We start from the raw sequence: 23917 nt of genomic DNA on the forward strand, positions 1-23917 counted from the left end.
GAATTTGCTTACCTCTACATCGCTTTGCAGCAAATTACTCCATCTTTGGTACATTTAATCAAACTGCCTCTCTTACCTATCACGGCTCAACTATTCATACTCGTTCCACCTCTCTTTGGCCCAAAAACTCTATCCACCCATCTCGCAATTCCCCATATTCTTTTCTTTCTAGTGATTAAAGAAAAGAACATGCACATTGTTGCCGAATGTTTGAACAGAGACTGCACAACCAACAGTTAAGAACCAATTGCTAAGGCTTTAGGAGGTAGAGGTAGAGGTAGAGATATAAACAAAACACCAAAACATAGAGAATGAAAATATCCTAAACTAAGATTTTGCTGCTTTGAGCATTAATAACCCATCATAAAAAACTCAGATAAATTTGTAAGCAAAAAGAGAGTATTCTAAAATTTTGTTTAAAATTTAGGAGGTAAATTCAATCTTTAATACAGAAAGCTTACATATAATTGGGAACACACCCAAAAAAAAAATGAAAAGCATACAATAAAAGTTATGAAGCACCAGAAAAAATGGAACATTTTCAGCACAAGAACAAAAGTTTTATTATTGTGTTTACCAAAGAAAGAACAAAGAAGTTTTCTTTTTGTCAGGACAAATATATATAAGAAGCTAAGCACAATAAAAAGAAGAGAATATTTTACCTTTGATATATTGGAAGAGGTAGAGACTGCAGCAGTAGAAGGTGGGGCAAAATCCAAAAGATTCAACCATTGGAAAATAAAAAGTTCCTATAGTCAGGTTTGAGCATTAGCAACCTGACTTATAAAAATTGAAACAAAAAAGACCAAAAAACATAAGGAAGTTCAAGGATTTTCTGAAATTTAAGAATACATCAAGAAATCTAATTGGATTTTTTTATTCCTTTATTTTTTTTAATAATTTGATAGTTGGGGGTAGAGGATTTATGAATTCTCAACCTCTTTGTTGGAAACACCAACAAGAAATGCAATGATGGAGATTGTTTTATTCCTTTTTCCTTTTAAATCTACCATTAAAATTTGTGCACGTCTAGACATGCTAGACTAAATTATAGTCAGTCTCATCCTTTGGTATAGCTTTTTTATAAATGTAGTTATTTGAAAAATTATACTTAAAAAGAAAAAAGTAAAGTTTAAAAGAAATTGTTACTTTAAAGTAAGGTTAAGAAAGCTTTATCAAATTAGCAAATTCTTTTTACTTTAATGAATTCTTATTCTCCTTAAACATTTGGGAAAAAATGACAATATCCTTAAGTCCAATCTACCTTTGAATTTGTAAATGTATGAACAAATTGTACTCATTAAATCATTCTCTTATTCTTCTTTGACTCTAAAAGTTTCCTCACACCAAGTCACCAACATGTAGATATCTATCCACAAAAAAAGGAGAGAATTTGATAGACACGTTGGAAACTTTTATAAATGAATGAATTTAAATTATCCTTTTTCTTCTAGCATTTTGAAGAAATCATGTGTCTAATTAAAGTTCAATTCTATAGAAAAATAGTTAAATAAATTTTATATTAAGAAAAACAAAAGAAGATGATTACCATTGAGTTCTTGATCCACAAGTGCAATTTTTGAATAAGGTTCAAATTTTGGGGGTTAAAAGATAGATGCATACCTTAAGAAGTTTTGTGTTGCTTTATTATCCACATACACGTATCGGACATGAGCAATGTTGGGCCAATCTTCACCGGTTTGCCTCTGGCATCTTTGTTGTAAGAGGGGACAATTGGTAATTATTATTTCCTGTAATGCTGAGAGATTGCGAATCCCTCGAGGCAATGATGTTAATTCATGGCATTTGTCAATTTCAAGGCTTTGTAGTGATGTCAAGTGGCCTATCCATCCTGGAGTGCCATCAAATTAGGACAATTAATAATTTGGAGATATTTAAGAGTGGTAACATGTTGAAGCCCATTTGGCAGAGACACCAAATTTGGAATTCTCTCTAAATGCAGAAAACGGAGGCTCCTAAGGCCTTGCCATTGCATGCCATCATCTTCATCATTTATTAGAGCAAGCTCATTGCAGTGCATGATTTCCATCTCTTGAAGTGATGTGAGATGTTGAATACCTTTACAAGGGAGAGATTTGAGTCCATTGCAGTCGTAAATGGAAAGTTTCTTGAGAGAAATAAGGTTCCGCACACACTTCTCCTCTGGAAGAGATTCCAAATTGTTAATCTCTTCTAATGAGGAAGAGGTTGATGTGGTTCCTGCTGTTGATGGGCTCTCTGTTTCTCCCATAATCATTGTATGATGAAAGGCCTTCAAGCTAGTTGTGTCTAATATTAGCCCTTCTTTGAGATACGGAAACAAAGGCATGGAAGTTAGATTAGCACATTCAGTAATCTTTAAAAGAGAAAGGCAAGGAAATGATGGTAGTAAAAGATGGTCTAGCTCATTACCATCAAATTTCCTCCACCAACCCTTCAAATTTGGGCATTCATACATTATGAGAGAAGATAAGGATGGGAAGAATGTTGTTTTTGAGGAACCAATTGCTTTTCTAAGAATGTCTTTTGATATGTATTCAAGTGCTTCCATATATTTAAGGATGACAATCTTTAGAAAAGGCAGTTGACATAATGGTGGGAGGTGTTGCAATTTGATATTTCTATAGAATTCCAAATGTACAATACTAGTGAGTGAAGAGACCCAACTTGGAATTATCACACCCATATAAAAACCCAACTTCAAAGCTTTAAGATTTGGATGTGGTTGGAGCTTTTCTAGTGACATTTCATCATAACATACATTATTTTCAGCCCACCTCGAGTCCCACCATAATTTCAACTGTTGAAGTTGTTGTTTCTCCTTTAGTATTGCAGCCTTACATTCCAGCTCCAGCATGTCATCTTTCCCATTTCCCAAATTGTTAATACTTAGGCTTCCTCCCAAATTGCTTAACTCCTTCAATTCACTCAATCCACCACTACACTTAGCCTTGCTTACAACAAAAAGTGGTAGTATCTCAAGAGAAGTACAAAGTTCAATTCCAAGGGGCATATGAGTCAATCTTTGACATTCAAAAATATCTAGATGCCTGAGATTGACAAAATTTTTAATTTTCCTCGGTAATTCTCTAAGCGACTTACAATACTTGAGTTTTAGTGTTTGCAAATTCAACAGTTTAGTAATGGAATTAGGGAGAAATTCAATATCTTCATTTTTAGAAAGATCAAGATATCGTAAATGCTTTAATTCTCCAATTGAATTTGGCACTACACATAGCTTTAATTTACTCAAATCTAATGTGCATAAATAATTGAGATTTGAAATGAGTGCATCACAAGTTAATTTACCCAACTCTTGCCCTACACTAGCTCCAAGAATTGTTCGTATTTTCATTCCTTTAACCATGGGGATTGGGAATTGCCTCAATGAATACCTAAGATCAAATGATACATGACAAAGTTTTTCATCAATATTTTCCTCACTTAAAGTTAACATGGTACTTTCTGCCCCAGCCACAAGATTTGCTAGATCATGCATAAGATCATGCATTTTGCAAAATACTATATTGCCCAATTCATCTTTTATTACATCCTTAAAAAAAGACCTCCAAAGTAATTCCATAAAATAATCTTTGCCAACATCCTCAATACGTTGCTTTGAATTTGATAACTTAATAAAACCTTGCACGGCCCAAAGATGAATTAGTGTTTTTACATCAATTTTGGAATCTTTTGGAAACAATTTACAATAACCAAAGCATTGCTTTAAGTGTGATGGTAGATGATCATAAATCAACTTAAGTGTTAATGAAATATTATATTCTTCTTGTTGTGTTATTTTTGAGAGTTCATAGTTTTTGAAGGATTGCCATTCATTTTCTGAAGGTTTGGAACGTAGCAAGCTTGCTATCGTCCTTACGATGAGAGGTACCCCACCACACTTTTCTACAATCTCTTTTCCTATGCTTATAACGGCTTGGTGTTCTAGCAGTTGGCCTTGTTCAAATGCCATTTCAAACAAGCTCCAACTCTTTTCTATAGGTAGGCCTTTTAGAGCATACCATGAAATTGACCCTATTATCCATGCTACCCTTTTTGAGCGTGTGGTCACGATTATCTTACTCCCCTTGCACCAACCATTAGCAAATTTCTCAAGAGAAGCCATTTCTTTTTATCCTCAATCCACAAATTGTCCAGGACAAGCAAGTATTTTTTTCCATTAAATCCTTCTCGAAACTGTTTTTCCAAGATCTCAAAGCTTCCTTCATGCTTCCTCTTTGTCAATTGTTCTAAACATTCTTTAACAATTCGTTTTACATCAAAGATATCAGAGATACAAATCCAAAGCTTTAGCTCAAAATTTTTGTCCACATTTTCATCATTATATACTAGCTGAGCTAAAGTTGTCTTCCCCAATCCCCCAATGCCAACTATTGGAATGATAGTAATATTCTCTACAACATTATCATTAAAAAGACGTTCTATAATCACTTCCTTATCATTCTCTCTTCCAACAACTTCTTCAAATACAAAAGAATAAGCTCCCCTTTCCCTATTCATGACTTGTGGCTCAACGAAGCTTGGACTAAAATGAAAATCCTCCTTATCTTTTGCTATGGCATTTAGTCTCTCCCTAATTGCTTTCATTTCATGACCCATCTTAGGACTAAAAGTAAGCCGGTTAGAACTTGAACAGAAAATGCGTACCTTCTTTGTCATCACTTTCTGTCGCAAAACATCGGTGGAGAAATCATCCAGCAAGTCATCTGGGAGAAATCATCCAGCAAGTCATCTGTCGCAAAACAAGGGAATTGTTTCTCCAGCAAGTCATCGGTGGAGAAATCCAGCAAGTCATCCAGTCAAGGGAATTGTTTCCCAAAGATTCCAAACTTTTCAACCAAGTACATCACCTTCTTTGTCTCCCAAATGAAATTACCCATGTTTCAACTGGGATCAATGCTTGATCCTCAGAGTGATTTCTGATCATATGTCTTTAACATATTTACTGTCAATGACTTTACTCCACAAGGACTCCCTCTCCAAAACCATACCTCCATAGCCATTTGAGCAGTAGAGCACCTTTAAAACACAGCATACTTGATACTTCTGATACCTAAGCCCCCTTGTTGTATTGGCTTACATAGTGTAGACCAATTAACCAGGTGGAATTTGTGTTCTCCATTATAAACACCCTCCAAGATGAGGACCCAATTACTTTATAGGAAGAGTGGAAATCCGAAATCCTACATCCCGAAATACCAGTCAGAATTTCCATAGCATCCCCACTAGTTGATGAAACCGAAAAACCATCTATTGACCACCCTCCTTTGCACTTAACATTAGTTTACTAAATGCCTCCATTACCAAAACAAACAGCAAAGGTGAAAGAGGATCACCTTGCCGCAGACCACGAGTACTAAGAATGAATCCTTTAGGAGTACCATTAATAATGAATTAATGATAAGAGAATCTTATCTTAGGAATACAAAATCGAATCCAGCCCCTAATTTTCATTGGACAAAGTGTCACTTCATTGGCAATAATTTACCAAGCCAAATTCTTTATGTCCTTTTATGGTCTCCATGACAACAAACTTGTGGCAGATCTGCTTGAATTAATTATTTCTTTGTAGTTATTCCTTTTATACACTCCATGTAGTAGGATAGCACTTTTGTAATAAAATTTATTACTTATTAGCAAGAAGATCTGCTTGTATTGATTCTATTATTTACATTTTTGGGTACTTCTTTAGGTTCCTTTTAAATGTTCTCCTGTAATTTTTTTTTTTTTCTTTTTTTCATATTTGATTGTTGAAAAGATGCAGATGTTAAAAAAATAAGAAATAAACCAATGTTTGCTTGTATATTTGATTCAGGAAATATTTGCAATTTGGTGATCTGATTGCTTGCCGCTTACACACTTTGAGGCTAGTTTTATGTTCAGATTAATTTTGAATTGACATAAAAACTGAGAGACTTCAATTTTCTAGAAATTAAATTAGGTTAATATGCTGTGTTCATCATGTTTAAACTATGCTGCTGGGGATTTTTTTCTTAACCTTTGGTTAATAGAGTTGAAAAACCCACAAAAAAGTAGGAATTTTCTCCACAGCTGGAGCATGTATTGTATTTGTCCTATTGAAGTTCACTTCTATTATTAATTGAATTTTGTCTGCGATTGAATTAAGTTTTCTTGTATATTGTGCAATCTTCTACAGTACAGTTGGGAGCAAATAATGCAGTATGGGCAATCGATTGATGATGGTGAAACTACCAGGTTCATATTCCTTGTCTTTTTGGTCTATACAAGTTTTTTCTTACCAAAAGTTAATCATAGGAAAGCATATGACAGTCTATAACGGGGCTTCATATTCTCACTGCAATTGCATTTCCAAAGCCATTTCAAAGATTGTAGGCTAAATAACGTCCCCAAGATAATAGTTCTTTGAATAGTCTATAATAAAAGTATTTACATCGTTCCAAGTGTCGAAAGTTGAAATTAGCCTATATATGCTTTCTTAATGAAATTGGCCCATGTTGATATAGAACGTAATGGATAAGTTTCACCAATGGTCTAGGCTTCAAGTTAATCCAGCCAAGTGCAAGACCTTTTACATGCAGAACAATATGTTAGCATTTTGTGATACAATCATGCTCCCAATAAGATATTTAGGAGTACCTTGGACAATTGGACGAGTACTTGTTGAATGCAGAACTCTAAATGAGAAAATTTTCAAAAAGAATTATTCCTTTTGACTGTCTTGAATATCCGCAGCTTTTGAAGCATCTCTTTTCTTTTCATTCCTTTTGGCCGCTGTCCATATTGTATTGAAGCACATAGAAATAAATCGTTAACCTCTTCTAAGCACAACCACTCTAATTGTGAGAGGGGAAAGTAGCTTGAGGAGGAATTTGATGTTATTACTCCCATTTTCATTGTTTGCTTCAATACCTTCAAGCTAACTCCATCCAATTGTAGCCCTTCCTTGAGAAACATGTGTTAAAAATAGGTTTTTTTTTTTTTTTTTTTTTTTTTTTTTTTGAGCAAGTGCAAAACCTTGAAGCTTACAGCCAACTCAAAGAGAAATCACTTTCTTTTGCAAGAGACTTCTTTGTTGCAAAACCTAATTCAAATGTTAAAAGGCTAAATCTCAAAAGCCTTTCTTTTTACTCGGGGGAAATTAAAGAAACTTTCCTTTTTAGTCAAAATATGCTGAAGCTCCATAACCACAAGGTGATGATTAACATGGCTTGCATTCTCAAAGCTACTGAGGCTGAAGTAGGCAGATATATCACTCATGCAATGCCCTCTTTCTTCCATTCTAGTGAAGTAGGAAGTAAATGCAATAGCAATAATACTGGTTCATTATAAGGGTCCTAGTCCATCAAAGATGAGTGAGCGAGGTCAATATCACGTTGTGATACTTCGTACTAACTACAAAGGCATATAACAATAACAAAGCTACTACTAGTTGATATAGCAAAGCTACAATGGCAGAAACGTATTCTTGGCTCAAGAGACTAAAGAATTATAACAAAACCTCTTTGATCCCAAGATGTGCAATTGAAATATCCTAAAAAATGAAGGCACATGACAAACTATAATGAGTCTGGGGAATTAAACACTCATTGCAATTGGTATTCCCGAATCCTTTTCAAAGATTGATGCTAGAGTGAATAGCTTCCCATCGAATTATTGTTGCCTTAATGGTTTTTTGAGTAGCTAATTTGAAAGGATTAAAATGGACTAAAGAAGGGAAATCAAGTCCCTATTCTTGTTTATGCAAGTAATGGAAGTATTAAAATTGTTCTGGGTGTTTAATGCTGAATTTATCCTGTTATGCTTTGTTAATAACTACAATGCAGTTCATAGCTGCTAATTCTGAATCATGTTTTGGCCAAGGTTTACTTCTGGTCCAGTTTTCAAGCTAATCTGAGTCTTGCATGCTAACCTCTCAATCAGATTATTTAGAAGTGCCTCTGATCGTTGAAAGATCGCTTGAAGAATGTAAAGCATTGATTGGGAAAATTTAAGAACTAGTTCTATCAGTAATGTTTGTCCATATGGTATTGTAACAAATCAATTAGAAATAATCGAGCCAACGATAGAGCAAATCGATTCTATGCATGTTCCAGCATTATCAAGTCAAAAGAGATACTTTAATAGCATTTTGGCATACGTACATGAGGTATGACTTATAAGGAAATCCAGATAGCAAAAAAAGAACCCAATAAATTGATACACCCAAAAACATTACTCAAAGTTGGACACCCAGATCATAAAATTGAAAGAAGAAATGAAATGTTCGATAAGTCGACTGTGCAGCACACATACACGTGCAACATTCCTGATAAAATGAATGAATAGGTCTATTAAAATGTCCTCATTTTTTTGGTGCAGCCTTAATTGGAAGATGAGTGATTGAGACTTATTGAAGGAGAAAAATAACCGCTCCACATCATTGTAATGTGACCTTAACCATCTTTGATATATTGTGACAGCTCAATTAATAGCGAATTGCACATCCTTATAATGGCTAATACTGATTAATATCTCTAACACCTAATAAGAAAGGAGTGAAACATGTTTTCTTCAAATCAAGAGTAAATATACGATGGTGTTTTTGTGCAAATCCAAACGAGAAATAGTTTATGAACCCTATCTATCTTCGTTTATTTTTAGGAGCCAAGCAGCTGGGTAAGTAAAAAAGGGGGCCCACCCCAGTGATGTGTGAGAGCAATGGGGCCCAATGGGTTGTTATCTTTTTGTTCTACGGGCTTTGAAAGAGTGGTGATTTGATGAGACCATCTGCATTGTCTTGTTGTGCACCCAACTTTTCTCTCTCTTCTTCTTCTTTTTATTTTTATTTTTATTTTTAATTTTTTTTCATAAAGCTATACAGTTACACCCAAATTTATGCTCTTTCCGTTCCTTTTACCCAAAGAAAGAACTTGCTAATAATTCTTAATTTGAGTAAAAGATACAAATTCAATCCAATCAAACATTGAAGTTTTGAATGTATGAAGAAAAAAAAATGTTAGACACTTTCTTCTAACTTTAAATAGTCAGTGTTTCACACCAACATGTGAGGAAACAAACAAGTATTTGGTTTTAATAAACATATGTTGGGAACTTTTATAACCACCAAAATACCAACATACTAAGCTAAATTCTCTGTAGTATTAGTTGCCCAGTCATGTCCTCCCTTCAAAATTCTACCAAATTTGTTATAATTCTACAATTATTAAGAAGCAACCATATATGTCATATTTCATCAACTCAAGTTTTGATACAACAATATAAATTATTAGAATAAATTAAATAACAAATGAAAGAATTTACATTTTATACTTTTTTATTCTCCTAATAATTTGAAGAAATCATGCATGTGATTAAAGTTTTGACGGGAAAACAAAAGTAAAGGGAATTGTTTTTTTTTTTTTTTTTTAATTTTATATATATATATATATATATATATATTTACCATTGAGTCCATGACCATACTTGCCTTCAACGTCTAACCATTGTAAAATTATATGCAAGATGGTAAACCCCAATCAAGAAATTTTAAAAAACAATTCGTTTGTCAAGATTATCCACATTAAATGTATGGTAGCACATTGAACTAGAAACAGGGCCAGGCTAATGACATCGTTTCAATCCTATGCATGTTAATTCTCAAATCAAAAAAAGATAATTAAACCAAATTGGAATTTGAAAATTTGCACTTTTATGCTTGGCGCCATGCAACCCTAACTGGACTAGTTCTGCCTCTAAAGTTAGATACATGAACATAATGCACATAACTTATTTAATACAAATTAGCAATATTCTGCAAATTCCATTTGTATTAACCAGAAACAGGAAACATCATTGGTAATAATATGTTACATTAGATGGAACATTTCACAAGCAAACACTCACTAAATTAAAAATAATAATAATAGAATTTAAAAGTAAAAATATAACGTAACTATATTTAAGAAAAGAAAAAAGAAATAGAAAACTCAAAACACAACATTAATTGGCATATTAGTATAGACTTGCTTAAAATTCTTGTGTTTGTAGACATGTAGAATTTTTTTTTTTCATAAAGAATTCCCTCGCGGCATAAAAAATAACACAAAATATTAATTAGTATACAAATATAGAAAACACCTTATAAATAATAATCAAATTTATACAAAATAGCAAAGAGCCCAATAAACTGATCCGTGGAAATGTCACACTAGTCTAGACACCCATATAATAATATTTGGAGAAGAAATGAAACTTTTGATAGTCTAATCGACAGCAACATTAACCATTTGAGAATTACGAACTCAACATTCTGAATTAAATGAATAGATCCATTCAATTGTGTTCATTCTTTTTGGCAAGGGTCTAGATTAGGTCTAGTACTTTCAGTACATTGGATCCAGTCGGATGATGACACGTGTCAAAAAATGAACACGTGTAACATTCTCAATGGGTCCAATGCCATTGGACACTAGAGCCAAACCTCCCCCCTTTGGCAACTATTGAAGATGAATAAAACTTTTCCAAAATTATAATGATAACCAAATCCAAATCATTACGTGATAGCTATCTAGTAATATAAAAAAGCTAAAGTATAACATTTATTATTGCTATGCTCTTGAGCCACATCAACGTAGTAGTTTGGTTCATTCAATCCACTTAGATCCTTTTAGGTCCATTTGGTCAAATTCAGCCCATTTCGGTCCACTTTGCTCTATTTGATTTATATATAAAAAGATAAGTTACACCAAAGTTTGGAGGGCTGTTCAAAACACCCCACCCACAAGGAAAATTTACTATTGGCATCGACAATGTGCTGAAAATGGGTTGTGTAGTTGTGTGCAACAATGAGACAATCCTTCCCTCCCACATTGTGGCAATGTTCTCCATCAAGGGGAGGATAGGTGGTTGGTCCAATAAAAGTATACAAAAGATGGCAAAATACCGAGAAATATTTTTAAACGGTATTTGAAAACGAGGTTGGGAACTGCAACCAAGAAGAGTTGGAGAGGATTGTTTTTCACTTGTTCTTTCATGGCAGCATTGGTAGTTGATACCATTGAAACACACAAGAAACATCATTGGCTAGATGTTCCACTAAATGGAACAGGTAAGAGCTCAAAGAATTTGAAAAACAAATACCAAAAACAGAATAAAAATGAATGATTTATTTAAATTTCTTAGACTTGTAGACATGTAGAATTTCTTTCCAATGTTTCCATCCCCACAAGGAAAAAAAAATATTCAAAACATTAATTGGCAATGGCATACAAGTACAAAGAGCACCCTAGTTATAATGCAAAAGGAACCCAATAAGCTGATCCACCAAAACCTCACACAAACTTGGCCACCCAAATCATAAAATGTGAAGAAGTAAAATACTTGATAGACTAGTTGGCAACAGTATTCAACAAGTTGAGAACAACAATTTTCGCATTTCAGTTGAAATCACAGATCTACTCAATTGTCTTCAGTTTTCTGCCAAAATTGTTAAAGATGACTAATACTTCTCCAAATGGACAAATAACCAGTCCACATCATTATGTGATCTTAAACATCTTCTTTGTGATAGATAGATTCAAGACTGATGTAATTTCCCTTTTTTTGCTTAGTGCTGTATAGTCTCCATTTGATAACCATTCAATGAGGAACTACACGGCCATATAATGGCTGACATCCCTAGGGAACAATAAGAAAGGAGAGAGAAATAAGTTAGTCATTAAATACATACAGATATGGTTATGCATGAAAGCAACTATTCACCCTCAAATGTGAGGCATAATAATTAAAAAATATCTAATGAAAATCCCAGACTTAAAAATATACAAAGAAATTTTGAAATTTACCACAAAGAAACATGTAGGCTCGAGTCCATAGATTAGGAGTTATGAGACAGATTGCATGCTTAGTGAAACTCTCATATACAGAGGAAACAATAGCTAAAATATCATATTAAATATTCACCAATTTCCGTAGACTTTTATCATTTTGCTCAAAAATCTTACAGCTTACCTCTATTTGCCTCTCTATTGAACCCAAAACAATGGCTCTCCTTAAGACATTTAGGCAAATAGTCTGCAAAATGAGGAGAGAGGCTCTTACCATCTTAGCTACAAAACATAATGCAGCAATCATCAACAAGGAAGAAAAAGAAATAAATCAATAAGAAAAGCATGAGATAATCTATGGCTATGCTGACCAAAATAAGAGCAGTTAAACAAAACCATTCTAATAAGTGAACAACTCCAGTAAACATACATGCAAAGAATAAATCTCTCGCTTAAGACAAATTAATGGTAAGTTCATGAGAGTAAGGTCAAGGGGTGAGACAGGCAAGAAGGGAAAAGGAGTGAAATATTAAACACAATTAAATAACAAAGGGGTAGAGTAGAAAGAGAGGGAAGTTAAAGGGGGAGATTGTACTATGGTGTTTTCCCTCTTCTCAGTAGATATTGATGTTAAATAGAAATACACATTTGACATTTTAGTGTTGAATTTATGAATTTTGCCTGCCTTCTTCAAGGAAGTGTGAAACAGAACTACTTGAATCTGAAAAAAAAAAAATCTATCCGTGATTTAAAAATGCTATAAGCCTAGTAGCAGGCAGAACTTTACCAGAAGAATTATCGTGGATTATATCAAGCTTTAAAATATTGTAAAATTTGTGAATATCAAGCTCTAGGACCAAAAAAAATTATGAATAAAAAAATAAATAACTATACACAAAGTTGACCTTAATCTATAAAACTGTTAAAACCATATACATGGGACAATAGACAACCTACCCTTCAGGCAATCTAAAATCTAGGAAGGGCATACATCCTGACTAAATTCAGGGAAAAATTCATGACCCTAGAACATAAGAATTCTCATCAATATAACCCCCACCAGCAGAGGGCAGGGGAGGGAAGTTGAGCTCTTCCAGCATTCTGTTTCTTATAGATGAATTTAATTTCAATTGTTGTGAGGGATATGAAAGTACCATACCAGCTTTTATTTTAATCCAAATGCATGTTCTCATGGCTTCTGAATACTAGCTTGTAAAGAGCACATGGTAGGACAAAGCTTTGGTGGCCAAATCTTCCCTGATAAATAATTTCACCAAGCAGCTTTTTTACTTATGAGTGAGATCCCAAGATTGTCCAATAAGAACAAAATCAATAGGAGAATTCAGGTTATAAAAAACAGGTACTTTATCTGAATGGAAGTCAATCTGGGACATAATTGTTCTCTCCCAAATTATAGTCTCTTTCAGGAGAATTGGTGTCTTCCCTTTTCTGTAAAATACTCAAAAGAATGGATCACCTTTCACACTTCACATTTACTTCAAAGACTCGCCAATACAGTGACCTCCACCAAACTGCAAAAGAGAAATAATACGATTTGGAAAATGATACTATAACATGAAACAGACACACATAGCATCTAAGTAAAAGGGAATCCATTGCACATGCATACAAGCTTCTGAGTTCATGTAAGTGTTTCCCAGTCTCACATGCCCATTGATTGGAGTACTGTGGTATCCTAAGCAGCCTTAAGAAGACTTGAAATACTACTTCAAGGATGACTAGTACCATGCTAATGTAGAGATAACAGTAGTTATCGAAGAGGTATTTTGTTGTGGAAGTCTCAAAAGCCATCTCAATGGAGCAAGCACAAATTTGCCCGGCACCTGAAATTGTCAACCTAAAAACAAATACTAAAATTTGTAAGTCTTTCGCAGGTACGTCACATACATTTTAATGTAAGATGAAATCGTTTGTCACCTACTTAGTCACCTACTTGCACACATACAGGAACCTCCAGACTGCACAAAAAGCAAAGCTACAAAATTACAAATTCACAACCTGTTAAAAATTATTATTGTTATAAAAATTAAAAGTTCATAGACCAAGCTGTCTCTACATAAGTATTGATACATGTGACATGTTGCAATAAATATTATGAAAATTCAAAACTGTTTGTTACTAAAATTATCATAAATATAATTAAAAAAAGAAAAGAAAGTGACAGGCGTATTACTCAATTTATTTCAAGATGATGCTTGATTTTTGTTGAACCATCTCTAAAATATTTTTGGTATCAATGCCACTCTCCTCTGATTTTTATAAAAACATAATTTAGAAATTCAATGACATTTAAAGCTCTTGAAATGAAAAGAGAGAACTGATCAATATAGGTGGCTCACTAACATACAAGGCAGAGTTTGAAGGATTTGAGAACCCGTGCAGCAAAAGGGATGGCTACTAAACCATTGATGTTGAAACTATTTTTTATTTATTTATTTATTTATTTTTCTGTTATTACTCTTTCTTGGTAATCAAATGAAGCTTAAAGTTAAAGTTGTCCATAAAATTTTGTGACTTTAAACTAAAGCATATTGGTGGCTTTGATGCACACTAGACCATAGAAAATAAAATTAAGAAAAAAGTAGTTTGGTGAAATCTTGTCACATACTACATACAAGGAGATAATTGGTGACATTTTTCTAGTAAAATATTAGTGATAGCTTATATAGATTGTTAAATTACCAATTGTATCAAAAGCTTAAACTGTTTGGAAATGGTGAACTTAATCACTAAACCATAATTCTAACACTCCCCCTCACTTGTGGGCTTAAACTCCCCCCTAATTACTCGAACAACTAGTAATTCACAATCTCATTAAAGTGGTGGGAGTGAGGTAGCTATATTCCTTTCATGTAGCAATATCATACCGGTGACAACATGTATAATTTTGAGCCAGAATTTTTAGAATTATCCTTATAAAAAAAACTGAGACTTTGGCGTTGGATGACACTTTTTGCATCACTGAAAAACACTAGATTATTCCCACCCACTCCTATATATAAGATGTTAAGGCAAACATAAAGGGCCGACATATAGAACTAGTCTAAAGTGCAAAATAACATACACTGCATGCATCTCTGGTTATAATTACAAACGGAACTACCTTCAAACAGTAATTTCTATACAAAACTAATAAAAATGAGGAACAATTTCCACTCATTTTTGTAAGAAAATGCATGTCATTTAGTATTAGAAAATATGCATGGATCTATACAGAACTAATAAGGGCAAGTGCTAAAGAGTAGGACTGCATTCAAGCCACCCCTCCATAGGTGAGATCAACATATAGAATCAGCCAATTAAGCCATTAATTTATTAAACGTGTGGCATTACCTCCATCAGAAATGGAATCATTAGTGTGGGGCATATTGTATTTAATTCACTATCTAAATGACCTACGGAAGAATGCTGATATTGATACCTATAAAATCTTTTGGCAGTTCGCACAAGAATGATATGGTAAGAATAATTAAAAGGCTAGAATTTGCTCACCTCTGCATCTCTTTGCAGCAAATTACTCTTCCTTTGGGAAATTTAATCAAACTGCCTCTCTTACCCTTCACTGCTCAACCATCCTTACCCCTTTTACCTCTCTTTGGCCTAAAAACTCCATACACTCTATCCATCCATTACACAGATCACCCCCTCTGCTTTCCAGTGATTATAAAAAAGAACATGTGTAATGTAGCCCAAAGTTCGAACAGAGACTGCACAACCAAAGTTAAGAAGCAAACGCTATTTCTTTAGGAGGTAGAGAAATAAACAAAATTTCAAATGAAAAGAACAATGATGTTCTCCTCAGCCTTAATTGGAATTCAAGTGAAATGAAAAACCTTAATTAGTAATATTTAATTGAGTAACAGATAAGAATTCAAATCAATCCAATCTAACTTAAAATTTGTGCATGTATGACTAACTTAAAATTTGTGCATGTATGAAAAACTAGACTCTATTCAATCATTCTTGTGTTCTTCTGACTTAGAAAAGACAAAGTCTTCACACCAACATGTGAGGAAGCAAACAAATATTCTCCACCAAAAAAAAAGTTAACCACCTAAATATCATTATAGTAAGCTGATTCCTTGGTGTGTTAGTTGCTTGGTCATGCTCCTCCCTTCAAAATTTGCTAGGATTCTGCAATTATTAGGAAGCAACTACATATGTCATTTCGCCAACACAAGCTTATATACAATGATAAAAATCATTAAAATAAAACAACAAATGGAAGAATTTACAGTTATTCCTTTTTATTCTCCTAATAATTTGAAGAAATCAGGCATCTAATTAAAGTTTTGATGGGAAAAAAAAAACTGGTACTTCTTTCTTTCTTTTTTTCTTTTTTTTAAAGAAGATTAACTTTGAGTCCAAGACTGTACTTGTCGTAATAGAAAAACCTCAAAAAGCAGAATGAAAAAGAACAAAAAAAATTGGTTTTCAGTTCTGCATAAAAAGCAAGATAACTGAAGTAGTAATCCACAATTTGTAATTATATTCTATTAACAGATAAAATTCAATTCAAACTATCTGTGAACTAGTGCTTGTATGAACAGATTAGGCTCATTCAGTCATTTTCTTGTTCTTTTTTACTTTTTAAAGCCAGCATACACACAAACATGTGAGGAGTATTTTGGTTGAATCACCTCATGAAAAGGATTTAGTAGATATATGTTGGAAACTTTTATAACCAAAAATATATATATACATATACATATATATATATATATAACTACCAAAATACCAGTTTAGTAAGCTAATTCCTGCAGTGTTTGTTGCCTGATCAAGTCCTCCCTTCAAAGTTCTAAGAAATTTGCTTTGATTCTGCAATTATAAACAAGTAACAATAATGTTATTTCATTAACAAAAGTTTAGATGAAAAGTTATAAATCATTAGAATAAAATAACAAAAGATAGAACAGTTATCCTTTTTTATTCTCCTAATAAATTGAAGAAATTATGCGTCTTATAAAGTTTTGATGGGACCACTGAGTTCTTGACCTGTTACACAACTGCAGTTTTTGGATAGGGCTGAATTTTGTACCCCAAGCTTGTTCTTTGCCTCAGTTGGTTCTGCACAAGAAGTCAAATGACTAAAAATTTCTCCAAAATATGACAAACCTCAAAAGGCATCAAGAAGAAGGGCATATGTATATGATTGTCCATAAAAAGTTGGAATTATAAGATAGACGCATACCTGAATATATTATTTTCAACAGATTCCGATAATCCACTCGCAATTCTGGGACATATGGCACAATTGCAAGGCCTGAAAGTTTTGAAAAAAGTCTGAATTTTAACTGCTGCATGAAAACTGAAAAGTCCAATGCCTGATAAGTTCTCCAAGATATATCAAAACAAGAATATTGGTGTTGGTTTCTTCATTAAAAGTCAAATACCTGAAGTGGTTAAAGATGCGATCAGATTCCAACTTCTATCCAATATTCTCTCCTACTCATGTTTGTTTGGACCCCACTGATTAAAAAACAACAGACGTTCTGCAGCCTTAAGTTTACAGGGACTTCACAACCAAATGCAGCAAGGACAATGGCTTCAGGAGGCAGAGAAAGTGACAAAATAACAAGCACTTGAAAAGCCAAAAGTTCTTAACCTTGAGTGTAGCTCAGTAATTAACAACCTATTATTCAAGTAATAAAAAAATTAATTAGTAATTTTTATTGGCAGTAATATATATAATAAAAAATCAATCCAATCTAACAATGAATTGTACACAACTAAACAAATTAGACCCTTCTCTAGTACTTGGATACACAGTATTATTTACATACACGATGGAAGTGTTATGAATCGTTTGTTTTAGCACAAGAACCAAAAAGTAAAATACATGAAGTGTGCAACTATGCATTGAAAAATTAGAACTTTTCCATTTCTGGCAGGTTGCAGGACTACAATGAGAAGGAAGAATTTTTTTTTAAAAAAAGGTACAGGATTTTTCGTTTTGAAATACTTGGAGATTGAAGAAAGGCTGTAAGGGGCTGTTGGAGGTAGAGGAAGAGCCAAAAATCACCAAAAAAGTTATGATTGTGTGATGCTCTAGCCATTAGAAATCTAACATACAAAAACAGATTAAGAAGAAAGAAAATTGAAAGCACCAAAGGTTTTGTTCAAATGCACAACTTAGATAAATATTATCTCTAGATTTGTGAATGTCTATATTGGTGGACCTCAATCTTTGTCTGCTTTTGACTAAAACGATGTCTCCAAAATAAAAAATTTAAAAAAAAAAAAAATCTGAGAAAAAAAAGAATTCATTCAGCAATTATCCCATCAAAAAAAGTAATTAAACCATTAGTTATTTTTTATAGATCAATAGTTGAAATGATCAAAAAAAAGGGGGAGAGTGAACCAATGAAATACCTGCAAAACAAGCTAATTCCCCCTCTGGAAGCGAACAAACCGACTCTAATTCTAAATCAGATTCTGCAACAATTAAGAAGCAACCATGCACTAAGGTACAAAGATATAAACCATTAGAATGAAAAGAAAGAGAGAAAAATGGGATGGATTACATTATCCTAATTTTTCATGTTAAAATAACTCTGTGAACAAACCCACTCTGATTCTAACTCAGACTCTGCAATAATTAAGAAGCAACCATACACACATCATATTATCAACATGCTCTTAGGTGCAAAGATATAAATTATTAGAATTAAAAGAAATATTTTTTTAAAAAGGGATGGATTACATTATCCTAATTTTTCTTGTTCAATTAACAGTTTATAGACAAGAAAAAAGAAAAAAGATTGAAAAGAATGAAGTTGAATAATTTTAGAAGTTGTTCAAAATATAAAAACCCTAAAAAAACCAGTAGTTGAATTTGAATTTGGGATTATAAAAGATAGATGCATACCTGAATAAATTGTTTTTTCTTGTTGGATTATTTGGGACAATCTTCACTGTTTCCTTCGTAGCCGTAAGAGGGGACAATGCCTAGTATCTGGCTCTTTCAAAGAGGGGAGATCGGGAATCAGGGGCATGGAAGTCAGGTTGGGGCAATCGATGATTCTTAATTGCGAAAGAGAAGGAGGAAATGATGGAAGTAAGAGATGGTGTGGCTCATTATCATCATCATCATCATCTGAATTCCTCCACCATCCCTTCAGTTTTGGGCAATGACATATACGAAGAGAAGATAAGGATGGGAAGAACGGTGTTTCTGAAGAAGAAGAGGAAGCACCCAACACGTTACTAACACTGTCTTCATCTGAAATGTATTCAAGTGCTTCCATTCCCCAAAGATAGACAACCTTGAGAAAAGGGAGTTGATTTAACGGTGGGAGGTGCTGCAATCTCTTATTTTGTTCTAATCGAAGATGAACAAGATTAGTGAGAGAAGAGACCCAACTTGGAATTCTCACACCCATATAATACCACAAATCTAACGCTTTAAGATTTGGATGTGGCTGGAGCCCTTCCAGTGACATGTCATCATAACATTCAGTTTCTCCATCATCCCAACATAATTCCCAACATAGTTCCAGGTCTTGAAGATGTTGTTTCTGCTTCATATTTGTGGCTTTACATTCCACCATGTCATCTTCTCCATGTCCCAATTTTGTAATGGCTAGACTTCCTCCCAAATTGCTGAGCTCCTTCAATTCACTTAGCCCACCACCAGACTCAGCCTTTTTATTCTTATACCAACTATACGAGCTAGCCTTGGAACCCTCTTGCCTCGCAACGAACCTCGTTAGTATCTCAAGAGAAGTAAGATGCCCAAGTCCAAGGGGCATATGCGTCAATTTGTAGCACCCCATAACGTCTAAATGCCTAAGATTGACCAACTTCTTAAGGCCCCGCGGTAACACTTTAAGTGAATCACAAGAATAGAGTTTCAGCGTCCGTAAATTTAGCAGCTTGGTAATGGAATTAGGGAGAACCGCAATATGTTTATTTTGAGAAAGATCAATATATCTTAAATGACTCAATTCCCCAATTGAATGGGGTACTACATGTAGCCCTAAACAACTCAAATCCAATGTATGTAAATAATTGAGATTTGAAATAAGTGCATCACAAGTTAAGTTACCCAACTTTCCCCCTACACTAGTTGCAAGAATTGTTCGTATCTTCCTTTTATTAGCCACGGGGATTGAAAATTGACTCGATGAATGCACTAGATCAAATGATACATGATGAACTTTTTCAATCACATTTCCCTCACTTGAATTTAATATGACACTTTCCATTCCAGACTCCAGAATTGCAAGATCATGCATGAGATTATGCATCTTACATGATTCTATACGGCCCAAATAATCATTTTTTACATCTTGAAAAAACGATCTCCAAAGTAATTCCATAAAATATTTTCTTCCAATATCCACAAAATGCTGTCTTGGATCTTCTAACACAATAAAGCCTTGTGCTATCCAAAGATTAATAAGTGTATTTACATCAATCCTATAATCTTTTGGAAACAATCTACAATAAGCAAAACATTGCTTTAAGCGTGAAGGGAGGTGATCATAACTCAACTTAAGAGTTGATAAAATACCATTTTCTTCTTCTTGAGTTATTTTTGAGAGTTCATAATCTTTGAAGGATCGCCACTCATTTTCTGAAGCTTTGGTGCATAGCAAGCTTGCTATCGTCCTTATAGCAAGAGGTACCCCACCACACTTTTCCACGATTTCTTTTGCCAGGCTTATAAAGGCTTGGTTCTCTGATAGTTGGCCTTGTTCAAATGCCACTTTTACAAACAAACTCCAAGCCTTTTCTTTAGGAAGGCCCTTTAGAGCATGCCATGAAGTTGCCCCAATTATCCTCGCTACCTGTACTGAGCGTGTGGTCACTATTACTCTGCTTCCCCTTGCACCAACCATCAACAAATTTCTCAAGGGAAGCCATTTATTACCGTCCTCATTCCACAAATCGTCCAAGACAATCAGGTATTTTTTTCCATCAAGTTTTTCTCGAAGCTTCTTTTGCAAGCTCTCAAGGCTTCTTTCTTCATGCTCCATCTTTGTCAATTCTAAAATTTCTTTAACAATTCGTTTTACGTCAAACATATCAGAGATACAAACCCAACGTTTTGGCTCAAAATTTCGTTTGACATTTTCATCATTGAATACCAGTTGAGCTAGTGTTGTCTTGCCCAATCCTCCGATACCAACAATTGGAATGATAGAAATATTCTCCTCAACATTGTCATCAAAAAGATGTTTCATAATCTCTTTCTTATCTTCCTCTCTGCCAATAACTTCATCTTCGAGTACAAAAGAATAAGTTTCTCTGTCCCTATTCATGACTTGTGGCTCATTGCGGTTTTCATTAAGATTGAACTTCAACCTATCATCTGCAATGGCATTTAGCCTCTTCCTAATTGCCTTTAATTCACGACCCATTTTAACACTAAAATTAAGCTGGTTTGAACTTGAAAAGAAAAGGCGTACCTCCTTTTTCATTTTGTTTCCAGACATCACTTTGCGGCGCAAAACTTGGGTGGAGAAATCATCCAGCAAGTCATCAGCATCATGGAGGACATCTTTGAGCTTACTGAGCCAGTCTTTGATCTGATGGCTATGAGAACTCTGCTTTTCTGCATCTAGAATCACAGCTTGGATTGTGGAGACTGTGTTCCTCAGATATTCAATATCAGTTTTGACACCAAAGGCCAGTTTGACCTCTTCAGCAATGAGAGAGCCGAGCACATTAATGACTTTCCCAGCAAGATCGAACAAAGCTCCTTCCGCCATAGTTTCTCTTTCTTTCAGGAATGGTAGATGGGTTTGTGGAGCAGTGAAAGTGATGAGAGAGATAGCTGCAATTGTTGCACTGTCCAGTTTATAAATATATACAAGGCTTAATTTACTTTAGAGTAATCTACCACTAATTAATGAAACGTTAATCAATGAGTTTCCATTAAATTAAGAGCGTTCTTGGCACGCAGGTCGCGGAGTTGGGGGCTAGTAGCAATTGTCCTCAGTCCTTACAGACTGTTTAATGTTACTGATTACTGACATCTGAAAAAGGTTTGAAAAGATGTGTTTTCAACTTTCAACTCAAAAAAGAGCAGTCTTACGCACAAAACGTGCTTCTCATCCGCATTTCTTGCTCACATCTGCGGTATGACAAATAAAAAATGCCGAAAAGATTAAGTTTAAAATGTTTTCCAAATGTAAACATTTTCAATTGGAAATATTTTAAATGTTTAGTGTGTGACGTAAAAACAATAAAATAAAGTTGGGCTCTCACCAGCTTGAGAAAATGATCTAAGTATTGATTTAAGAAATACTTTTAAAAAATTTGTATGAAAAAAAAAACAATTACTTTTTTTATATTTTCATTAAAATGTAAGAAAACTTTTCTAAAATTTTTATTAACAAAAAAAAAAACTTAAAATATCTGTTAATCAGACCTTTTATTTCATTTCTTTTCATTTTATTATGACTTAAGGCCGTCCAACAAATTTGGAGACTCAAAAACTTTAAATAGAGTATTTTCTTATATTTAAATATTAATTAAATAATATTTGTTTAATTTTTACTTTTTGAAATGTAAAATTATTAATTAAGTTTTCTTTTTTTCATTCAAGTTTCACTAGCATTTCATTTTCGATTGATAAAGAAAATTTCGCTTAAAAATTTTAAAACATAAAACAGTTGCAATTTTACTAAGGTTGCGTTTGGATTGGGCGTTTTCTGCCCAATCCTGTGTTTGCGTTTTTCCAAAACGTTTTTTTTTTTTTTTTCACGCGTTTTGGGGCGTTTTGGGTGTTGCGGTTACTGTTTATGTACTGTTCAATGAACAGTAACCGCAAACTTTGACTTTTCAAATTTTTTTGATCAATCACAGTACATCGTGTACTGTTCATGGACCCACAAATTTCACTTTTCAGTAACTTTTTCATTAAAAATGGGTCCCACGATACTATTCACACATTTAAAAATTATTTCGCCACAGTGTTTTTCAATTTTCAGTTGTATCCAAACGAACCCTAAATAATGTGATTACTTTTATCACATAAATCAATAAATTAGTACTAACACTGTAACACAAAGTAAATTATTCTAAATTCTTTATTTTTACTATGGTTTATATAAATATCTAGATTTGATTAAAATTATTTTTATTAAATAAAGGACAATTAATGTAAATATATCTGACTAATATAAATTAAATAAACGGATTTGAATAAATAAAAATGAAAATCAGTACAAATTTTATTTTTATAAATCAATAAATATTAAAAAATCATACTACTAATTAAAATATAAAATATAATAGGTTAAATTTCATTAACATATTTTAAGATTTAAGTTAATATTAATTAAGTTCAAAATTTTTCAAAACTAGCTAATTTGATCTTAAAGCCAACTTATTCCTAAACAGTTAGTTATTTCTCGATTATTCACTAAATTGATTTTAAAAACAATATTAGTTAATTTTGAATAATTTTAAATTTTATTGGCATTAACTCAGACTTGATAGGGGAAATAAAATTTACCCAAAACAATAACATAATAAAGGTGGGGTGATGTGATATCACATCAACCCACGGATATCACATCAACGCACGGGATAGCTACAAATTATATTGGGAATCAGAAAAAAAAAGCTACGGAGTATGAACCTTTTAAAACAACAAAATAGGTACAGACCCTGCAAATTGTGAAAGTGTAAACACATGTCATTTTGTGTGGACCAGTGGACAGTGAAGAAAGCAATGAGTTTATTCAAAATTTCAAAATAGGGTAATATGAATATATGATATATTCTGAATAATTTTTTTTTTAAAGATACAATAAACTGCAGAGACGTGACAAATAAGTTGGGTAGGATTTGAGTCAGGTAAAAAATAAGTTTAGGTTACAAGCGGTTTATTTTAAACTTGTTAGAAATAGGTTGGGTTAGGATTTTTTTTTTTTTTTTTTGAGAAACGGGTTAGGATTAAGTTCAAGTCATCAACTCAACCAAAAAAAAAAAAGTTCAAGTCATTTCTTATTTTTTTATATGGGTTTTTTTTTTGGAAAACATGTGTTTGTCATTTGGTTAGAGCACATTGAATGATATAAACACTCCTCAATTGCTATTTACAACCTAAGATGTCATAAACTCACTCCATCCAA

At 33.4% G+C, this 23917-nt stretch overlaps 2 protein-coding genes across 24 annotated transcripts; both read right to left on the minus strand.

The window, feature by feature from the left end:
• Positions 1 to 1347: 1347 nt before the first annotated feature.
• LOC115972998 (disease resistance protein RGA2-like) lies at positions 1348 to 2559 on the minus strand. Its single transcript, XM_031093210.1, has one exon. It carries the CDS (start codon positions 2549 to 2551, stop codon positions 1844 to 1846), a length of 708 nt encoding a protein of 235 aa, XP_030949070.1. The 5' UTR covers positions 2552 to 2559; the 3' UTR covers positions 1348 to 1843.
• An 8622-nt stretch (positions 2560 to 11181) lies between these two features.
• On the minus strand, positions 11182 to 21697 carry LOC115973001 (disease resistance protein RGA2-like). 23 transcript variants are annotated; one of them, XM_031093220.1, is made up of 13 exons: positions 18697 to 21697; positions 18201 to 18263; positions 17222 to 17460; positions 17020 to 17091; positions 16809 to 16895; positions 16567 to 16646; positions 15883 to 15962; positions 15321 to 15535; positions 13750 to 13786; positions 13438 to 13665; positions 12967 to 13339; positions 11992 to 12054; positions 11182 to 11658 (listed from the first exon to the last, which is right to left on the minus strand). In XM_031093220.1, the coding sequence occupies exon 1, from the start codon at positions 21542 to 21544 to the stop codon at positions 18740 to 18742; it is 2805 nt and encodes a 934-aa protein (XP_030949080.1). In that variant the 5' UTR covers positions 21545 to 21697; the 3' UTR covers positions 11182 to 11658; positions 11992 to 12054; positions 12967 to 13339; positions 13438 to 13665; positions 13750 to 13786; positions 15321 to 15535; positions 15883 to 15962; positions 16567 to 16646; positions 16809 to 16895; positions 17020 to 17091; positions 17222 to 17460; positions 18201 to 18263; positions 18697 to 18739. The 23 variants fall into 23 exon arrangements, 22 of the variants coding, with proteins under 22 accessions (XP_030949080.1, XP_030949084.1, XP_030949082.1 ...); XM_031093224.1 differs by having other exon boundaries at positions 15831 to 15962; XM_031093222.1 differs by having other exon boundaries at positions 12967 to 13064; positions 13172 to 13339; positions 15321 to 15962.
• Between the last annotated feature and the right edge of the window lie 2220 nt (positions 21698 to 23917).

Source organism: Quercus lobata, unplaced genomic scaffold (genome assembly GCF_001633185.2).
Source record: "Quercus lobata isolate SW786 unplaced genomic scaffold, ValleyOak3.0 Primary Assembly Scq3eQI_49, whole genome shotgun sequence".
NCBI classification, from domain to species: domain Eukaryota; kingdom Viridiplantae; phylum Streptophyta; class Magnoliopsida; order Fagales; family Fagaceae; genus Quercus; species Quercus lobata.

Bases quoted from the DNA above. Each gene is read 5' to 3' on its own strand.
- LOC115973001 (XM_031093231.1), bottom strand. From the start codon at position 21,544: ATGGCGGAAGGAGCTTTGTTCGATCTTGCTGGGAAAGTCATTAATGTG.
- LOC115972998 (XM_031093210.1), bottom strand. From the start codon at position 2,551: ATGGAAGCACTTGAATACATATCAAAAGACATTCTTAGAAAAGCAATT.